Source organism: Mesitornis unicolor, unplaced genomic scaffold (assembly GCF_000695765.1).
Source record: "Mesitornis unicolor isolate BGI_N332 unplaced genomic scaffold, ASM69576v1 scaffold39988, whole genome shotgun sequence".
NCBI classification, from domain to species: Eukaryota; Metazoa; Chordata; class Aves; order Mesitornithiformes; family Mesitornithidae; genus Mesitornis; species Mesitornis unicolor.
This window is the reverse complement of record NW_010201892.1, coordinates 788-8,982: the sequence shown is the minus strand read 5'-3', so window position 1 is coordinate 8,982 and position 8,195 is coordinate 788. Positions and strand designations below refer to the sequence as shown.

Here is an 8,195-nt window from a genome sequence, read left to right as displayed (position 1 = left end):
GAAGCCAACCACTCTACTGGTTTAACTGGATTAGCAGATAGTTCACACTGACACCGTGCAGAGCTTGGACTTTGCTGGCCCTGTGGCTGGCGCTTTGCATTGCCACTGTTGTGAGAATGATGGCAGTGACAGCGCTAGAGAAGAGCCCAGCCCCTTGAGGGAAACAGAATGGCACCAGGTTGTTGTGTCAGTTGGTGCTGCTTGGTCCCACGGTTGTCTGTGACACTCTGCCACCACCAGAAGTGCCAGTGTCATCGTGGTGTGTCCTGTGTGGATTTGGTGCGGTTGTTCTCCACTCCTTGCAGTGCTAAGTGCAGAGAGAGGCTGTCAGCCAAATAATGGTACTTTTTGTAGCAGCTGAAGAAGTAGAACATGATTTGCTCCACTGGTGGCTGTGAAGGCAGCGTTCTCTGGGGCTTTGCTAGCACTTGAGTTGCCTCAGAAAAGCTCTTGAGGAGAAAATCATGCAGGGGAGGCTTCTCCACAAGCAAAGGAGTCTGCTTTGTGCAGTGGAGCTCATGGAAAGCTACACAGGGATATCCTTCCTTTTGTAATATTTTCTTGCCCAAATCCGTTACAGAATCACAGAAGGGATGGCTTGGCTGGGGGGACAGAGCTGCTTCCCTCTGTGTGTTGAGGATTTGCCTCTTTGGAAGGGGTTTTATTAAACAAAGTATTTTCTAGGCTGTGCTGCACACATCGTTCTCTGTGAGTTCTTGAAGGAGAGGTTGATCGATTGAATCTTTGGAAGGTTTTATTGATGATATTGGTTTGAGGCAGCCATGATGAACAGAAAAGTTTGGGAGGAAGGCTGCTGAGACTCTGGTGTCTTTTTTGCATCTGGCCCTTTGCTCACCTGCAATCTTCTCTTCCAGCATCCGGGCGGGGAAGAAGTTCTGCTGGAGCAAGCTGGTAGAGATGCCACGGAGAGCTTTGAAGACGTTGGGCATTCCACAGACGCCAGGGAGATGCTGAAGCAGTACTACATAGGGGAGCTCCACCCGGTAAGGACAGCTGGCTGTGACAGCCTCTTTCAAACTCGGCACAGGATGGTGTGAATGTGCCACTCTCCTTTGTGCAGCCCAGTGATCACATTCGCCAGGGTGTGTCTTGTGAGACAAGCCCGTAGTTAAGGGTTTCATGCGGTCTCTGTGTTGTCCAGGATTTCTCTTGAGGAAAGAAGATTTCTGTTGAGGAAAGAAAACTGAATTCATCTTCTCTTTCCACCATTCAGAACAGATTTCTCACTACAATTAAATCAGTGGCACTGCTCTAATTGCTTCCCTCCTCAGCTGGTGGTGCCTTACCTTCCCCCTGCCTTGTAACCTGGAGTTCAGGAGGGTGAGGGATCACCGGGGCACAAACACCACCTTCCTGCCTGCTACAAGGACAGCGCCTTTGGCTGCTGAAGGAACAACTCCTTTGAAAACCGAGTCCAGGCAATTACCCTGTGATGAGGGCTGTGCAATTCCCTCATAAACACTGCAGTTTCTCTTGAACTCAATGCTTATCTTTTTTTCCTTCTTTCCCCCCCCACCTTGACAGCACGATCGTAAAGAAGGAGGCTCTAAGGTAAGCTATTAGTGGTTTTACTTTTCCGTTTTCATTTAATGCTGTGGAAGCGATATTATGGTCACAAAATGAACAAAGAAGTTGTCAGGTGCCCTTTTTTTCTTTCTTTTTTTTTCTCCTGTGGATCTTGTGGCTCTGTGTTTACACAAACTACAGCAAGGAAGAAATCTTTCAAGCAAATGACACCTCTGGTTTTGTTCTGAAGCTCAGCAGTCACCTCAGGGTGAATTTGGTGGTTTTTTGTGCCCTCTCTGCCTGGACATCAGCAATGTTGTTTCCCCACCTTGCGCCTCAGCCCCTTTTTTTGCATTACTCACCCTGTCCTGACCACTGAACTGTTGGTGTTGTTACGTTCAGGCCAGGAGACAGGCACAGTAAAACAAGAATTCTCTGTTAACTGCCCAAGTAATAATCATCGCTGTTGCTTAAAACTCAGGTACTCTGGGGTTAGGACAGGGCACAGTGTTGCAAAAATGTCTTTGAGATGGATGGGGAGAGGGAAAAGGTAATAAATAGAATCCCATCTGAGAGGTAAACATGTGCCTTGCAGCTGGCATCTGTTCTCGCTCGGCTCGAAGGCTTGGCCAGGAGCAGCGCTGCCTTCAACAAGGCTTTCATTTGACGTCGTTCACAGCACAGCCGCTTGTGGAGCGGCAGGGATAGAGAAGGAATCTCAACAGAGAGAGCAGAGGCCCTGGGGAGAGTTCGCTCGCTGCAGTCAGACAGAGAGAAAGTAACTCGGGCTGGGCAATACAGAATTGTGCAGATATTCACCTTAAAATGGATTGTTTGGTCTAAGTCTGTTTCATAAACAGAACCATGTGCCTAAAATGTACCTAGAAATAAGTCGTAATCTGATTAACTCCTTTGGTTATGAGCCAAATATTTTCTTCACTTTTTTCTCTTCTGAGGAGAAAGTCCAGCGAGTTACGTACAGCTAAGATCTTCCTCCAGTGTACATCATCTGTCTTAAAAGCGGGCCCAAGCGTAATTTAAACTTAGCAGCAAGAGATAAAAGTCAGTGATGTAAAAATGAATAGGGGGAACCACAGGAAGAATAAATTGTCCATGTGTTGGATGTCAGTTCCAGTGTGGAGCTGAGGACGGGGTGGGAGGGACTGGATTGATGGGGAGGATGTGGAGGTGAGGGCAAGGGCAAACATCCCTGGAAACATCCGCGCTTGTGACCGGGTGTTTGGGAGGGGAGGGTTATTTTTCCTCTGTATTTGTAATCACATGTTCAGTCTTGTAGTCTTACGAGCACACGTTTAATGTTTCTTTTCCTGCTCTTTCCTCCTTCAGGATCCAAGTACGACATCCTCCGGCCAAGCAAGGTATGGTGTCCTCTTAAAATAAGTCAGACATTGAGGGGTTAGGAGTCTCCATTCATACAGCTGCACATTAACTCTGACGGGCAGGAAGAGAAACCCAGTGCTGTTCCTGTGCTGCCCTGCCAGCAAGCCAATAGTCCAAAAGAAGTTGCCAAACTGCAGGGCACCAGGGCTGATGCAACACCAAGATGTGCATTTTTTTGGAGGATCTGTACCATAACCAGCCCCATTTAGCTAAAAATCCGTACAGCCAGAACAGGGCCTGAGTCTTTCATGGCTGGTGCAGTTTTTTTGCTAAGGAGGCTGCAGAAGATGAGCCTGCGGCCTCTGGTTGATGAGAGAGGAAGATTTATTGTGGGATGGCTGCAGCAATTTCCAGCCTTGAGTCAACTCAGCTGTTTGCACAGCACAAATTACAGCCTGGCTTATTTAAGGAAAAAAAATAACCCCAACAACCAACAACAAAAACCCCAAATTGGTTTCTGTATGTGCCAGGCTGGAAACTTCAGCAATTCAGCTGCTATTTTGTAAGGCTCCAAGCCACCCTTGCAGGCAAAGGGGCCTCATGTAGGGGCTGGGCAGAGCACAGAGCCTGGACCCGTGTTGCTGGGCTGTGAGCTGGTGGGAGACGGGTCCTCAGAGTTCCCTAAGAAAAAACACACATGTTATAGGTGATGTGCACCTTGAATGAATTATTAACATGGTACTTTTTTTCTGGTTTATGTTGTGTGTATTTTTGGTTTGTTGTTTGTTTGGTTTTCTCCCTATAGTTTCTGGTCGACGTGGCTAATCCCCATCGTTGGAGCGCTGGTCTTAGGTTTAATGTATCGCTATTACGTGTTGGATGGGAAAACCTCCTGAACTGGCCTTGCTGGGAGCTCAGGAAGCCTAAAGGAGAGGGTGGGAGAGTGAGCACACGCACACCACATGTGGAGTTCTGCTCCCCCTAACCTTTTATGCCTTGCTTTTCGCTTTCTGTCTGTCCAATGATGTTAATTCTTCATATCCCTGGGACCAAGCTAATACCAGACCTAACTCTGGGACCCGCGGACCTGTCGTGCTTTCCTCTTGCGGTGGCAGGGCAAGCGCAACTCCCGGTGTTCTCCTACGTTTGTGTGTGGTCTCCCTGGCGTATGCGTGCTCGTGCGCGCTCTCTCTCGCTCTCTGAAGGAAACCACAGACAACCTTTTTCTTTCAATGCCTTTTCGTTAAGCCAGACAACGTGAAACAGCTGCTGGTGAGCCTGTGGATTTGCCTCAGTCCTTCACGCAGCCTTGTCAGAAACAAACTGCGAGTTATCTACAGTCTTTTCCAGAAAAGAAGTCTGGAGATACGGTTTCGCGGTAACTTTCCCAGTGCATGCAGGCAACACTAATTGGAGCTGCAGGAAATTGTTAGCTTTGCTACCTCTTTCTGTACGTGTCTGTTTTTAACGGTTAAACAAATATAAATATTTTAAAAGTGATTCTGTTAATTTTGTAATACTGGTACTTGTCCCTTTAAAATGTATAATCAGTGAAACAGTTTCTACCACGAATCCTGGTTTGTTTGGGTGCTTTTGTGCGTGCGGCAATGCCAGAAATGAGAACTCACACGTGGCTTCTTGAAATGCAGATTTTTTTCCTTTCTCCCGGAGGTCCTGATCTGACACATGTATTGGAAACAAACCTCATTCTTGCTGACTCTGAATGTGCACCAGATGGGGCGAAGAAACAAATAAATCCAGTCCCTTCTGCCTACATGAAAAGGGATGAGAAATCCATTTGGGATTTGTGGCTGATGCTGGTTTTGCCTTGGAATAGAGGAGGAGATTTCTCTCTTCTTGGGCATCGTGTAGTCGGCCTCCAGCAGTGCACAGACCACATAAGGTATGCACCATGCACTGAGGAGTGGGTCTTTCAGCTCTTCCAGTCCCTTGGTCTGTGGCTTGGGGATCTGTGAAATAAAGGGAGCTCATGGTGTTGATTCCTTCAGCAGTGCTGTACGACACTGCTCCAACACCATTACAGCAAATGTCACAGCCAAGCTGATCTCCCTGCTGAATGGCAGCAAAAAGGGTCTGTGAAAGCCTCCCATAGGTTGCGGTTTTTCCTCCCTCTTCCATGAAACTGCTCTGTTCCCCAGAAGGATTTTTTGGATGTGAATTACATTCTGCCTTTTTAAAGACGAAGGCCAAGGAGCTGCGCAGTCCCTGAGAACAGAAAGCGCTGCTGTGGCTGCATTGCTCCCTCTTCTCCATCTCACATTCCAGCACGCATCATTTTAGCAGAGCAACAGCAGTCCCCACCGAGGTGCCTTCCTCCAGGACTTTTTTCACTGCCATTGATTGTTTTGTCTCGCTCAGGAAATCATTTGGCCGAAGTTGGAGTTCACCATTGCCAAAGCAGCTCTTGGATATCCTATTGCAAGCTGCGTTTGTCCCTCGTTCCCTCCTGGGTGCTTTCTGGTCATTCTGCCCTAATGACTCTGGCAGGAGAGTGTAGATCTGAACCATGGAAAACCCAGTGAGAAAGACCTGGGAAATTCTGTTTAGCTATGGATGAAGGTGACGCTCAGTCATACGTTAGCATAGGTGTAAAGTCAGTCTTGGTACCTTTCTTGCATCAAGCCCTTTGCTCATCTGAAGAGGGGCTGCTTTTACAGGACCAACTCCAATCACTCTCGCCTCTGGCACCCAACAAGCAGCACTGTTGAAGAAAAGGACAGTTCATTAGAGTCAGTCCTCCTTATAGAAATAACCTACCACTAATGCTGGTATTAAACACATCACTGTGCCTCCCCATTCGCCCTCCTGTGCCCCCACCAGATGGGGTCCCACTGCTCTGGGATGATTTGAAACTCTCCTAATCCCCAGCATTCCTGGGACCAGTTCACACATATGGGCCTTGTGTCGTTATCATCCTATCATTTATCCTGGTTCTCCTTCTCCCAGGTGTTCATGGAGAGTAACCTCAGCACTCACTGTGATAAATTACAGAAAAAAAGAGTATTTGTCTTCCACCTGTGGCCTAGGCTTTGATTTCCCTTGTAGTTACCTCCCGCAGCTGCTCCAGCTGGAACTGAGTCTTTGTGACCATAACCACAAAAAAAACATCCCAGGTGAAGGTTTCCTGCAGCCTGACACCCTGAAATACCTGATTCTCCATCGCTGTGGGAGTGACGCTGCCCGCCACATTCCACCCACGCTCTATAACAAAACCCCAGCGCCAACAGCCAGAGCCACCCTGTGACTGCCAGTTCACGTTTCCTCCTTTGCTGTTTCCAATGAATAGAGCAAGAATTTATCACAGGAAATCTCGCTGGTTTTTAAGCTCATGCCCTTTCACTATGGAGTTGTGCGTCCCTTGCAATGCTCTGGTCTCTGGGATTGCACTGCAAGTGGCTGATCCTGCCCTGCGGACGCTGTTTTGTGCGGCTGTTCGTTAGCACTAATGGTGCCACTAACGGTGGCTCTGCAGTGCTGAGCTTTGGGAAATCATTCCTTATTCTGCACAGCGCAGGACGTGAAGCAGCCTCTGAAAAATCCTTACAGAAACACTTCATGAAACACAGGGAAAAAGTACAATATATCGAGTATTCTTCTAGTGGTAAAAATACCCCTTACGCTGTGTTAGGCTGACCAGAATATAAAACAATGGCATTTTTAAAGAGGGAGAAACATTACTGAGTTATGCTGTGTCAAATATTCAAGGAACCAGCAACCCCACCAGCTCCTTGTCCTTAAATTGAGCCTTTCCTAGCCTGGGGATCCCCGGATCCACAACCATCCTGTGGTGGCTCCGGCATGGGAATGCAGAGGTGTCGGTGTCCCGTGCCAGCAGCAGCAGGTGACACTTCTCATGTCTCCCAGCCACCTCGTGCCGCTGTCACGGGGCTGAGGTTACCGCCGGTGTCACAGTGTGGTGTTGTGTCTCTTCTCCAGGGACACCGCTAACAGAAATTACTATAAAACAAGTTTCCTGCCAACCTCGGCAGCTCTAATGAGCCAGGAAGCAGTAATCTGGGAACAGGGGAACTGTTGACAGAGCCTAATTATTTTCTGACAGTCTTTCTAACACAGTTAGAAAATAAAACACCTACATAGGCTTAGAAATTGCAAATGGGGTTAGCAATAGTACGCATGCACCTGCTAATTTATCCCTGCGATCCCGGTTTCAACTCCTTCCCCCTAACACCTGCTGCTACCCAACTGCTGATGCAGGGAGAGGAACTTCTTTATAAAAAGATAAAGTACTTTAATTACACAAAACACATAACTTTCAATGGGAAGGCTCCTGTTTCAGTGTCTGGCAGTTCATTGCTTATGATTTAGTTACATTTATTCCATATAATTGCAAAATCAAGATGTGCACAGAACATGTTACTGCATTTCACAGATGTGAAGGTGACAACAGACTCCTCCACCCCTGTCCGAAGATGGATGAGGCTCACCCTCCACACACCAAGCAATGGTGACCAGTGCACGCCCTGCAGAAAAATGCATGAAAAAGAGCAAATGCAGACAGGGACTCTGCCCTGGGAGCCCATTCCAGGCTTTGGGGACTGGCAGATCCCCAAATATCCTTTGCCACAGGCCTTGGCAGCAGCACACCACCTTCTGAAAGCTGGTAACTGCTCCTTGCTATCACTGTAACTTAAGAAACTTCAAAGCAGCCAGCCAGGTTGCACAGGAAAACGTAACCCGTTGGTTGAATGATGGTTTCGTGATTACAGCAACACCCTGGGGGAGATTTTTAACTGGGGAGGATGCTCATGACTGGCTCAAAGCGAACCAACACCAACCTCATGTGATGCCCTTTGCCCACTCCACTCTGTTCCCGGGGATGATGTGAAGGAAGGAGAACACCTTGCTTGGCCATGGGTCAGCTCAGAAATGCTCCGCCCTGTAGACATGATAAAACCACCACATTTAGTACCAATAATCACTGTATTGGTGAACACTGCTTGAGTACCAGAGTTACGGTGTGCCATATGTGCAGTGTGTACGTGTAGACGTGGTGCTGGGGGACAGGGTGTAGTGGTGGAGCTGACAGTGCCTGGTTCAAAAGAGCTGGTGCAAAACTGTAATGGGTGAGTGTGTGAGAGGGGCGTAAATGGGAGATAGGGCAGGGTAGATGGCAGACAAAAGGGATCTTAGAGTCGAGGTACAAACGGGCCCTTGGACAGAGCCAAAATCTGTAGGCACACTCCTTGGCTTGAGCTCAAATCTCCACAAATGACAAAGTCAGGCAGAGAGCAAAGGCCAGCACAGCTCTGGGGGATTAAAGCAGCACGTCCGGGATGAAAGAGATA

General features: G+C 48.0%; 1 protein-coding gene across 1 annotated transcript; it reads left to right on the top strand.

Moving 5' to 3' along the window:
• Positions 1 to 819: 819 nt before the first annotated feature.
• Positions 820 to 3,764, top strand: LOC104534163 (cytochrome b5 type B; the record flags this gene model as incomplete). The annotated part of the gene is made up of 4 exons (XM_010190237.1): positions 820 to 1,004; positions 1,546 to 1,572; positions 2,875 to 2,906; positions 3,674 to 3,764. Coding segments are annotated over 4 exons (335 nt in total), but the record flags the coding sequence as incomplete, so codon positions are not given.
• Positions 3,765 to 8,195: the final 4,431 nt, after the last annotated feature.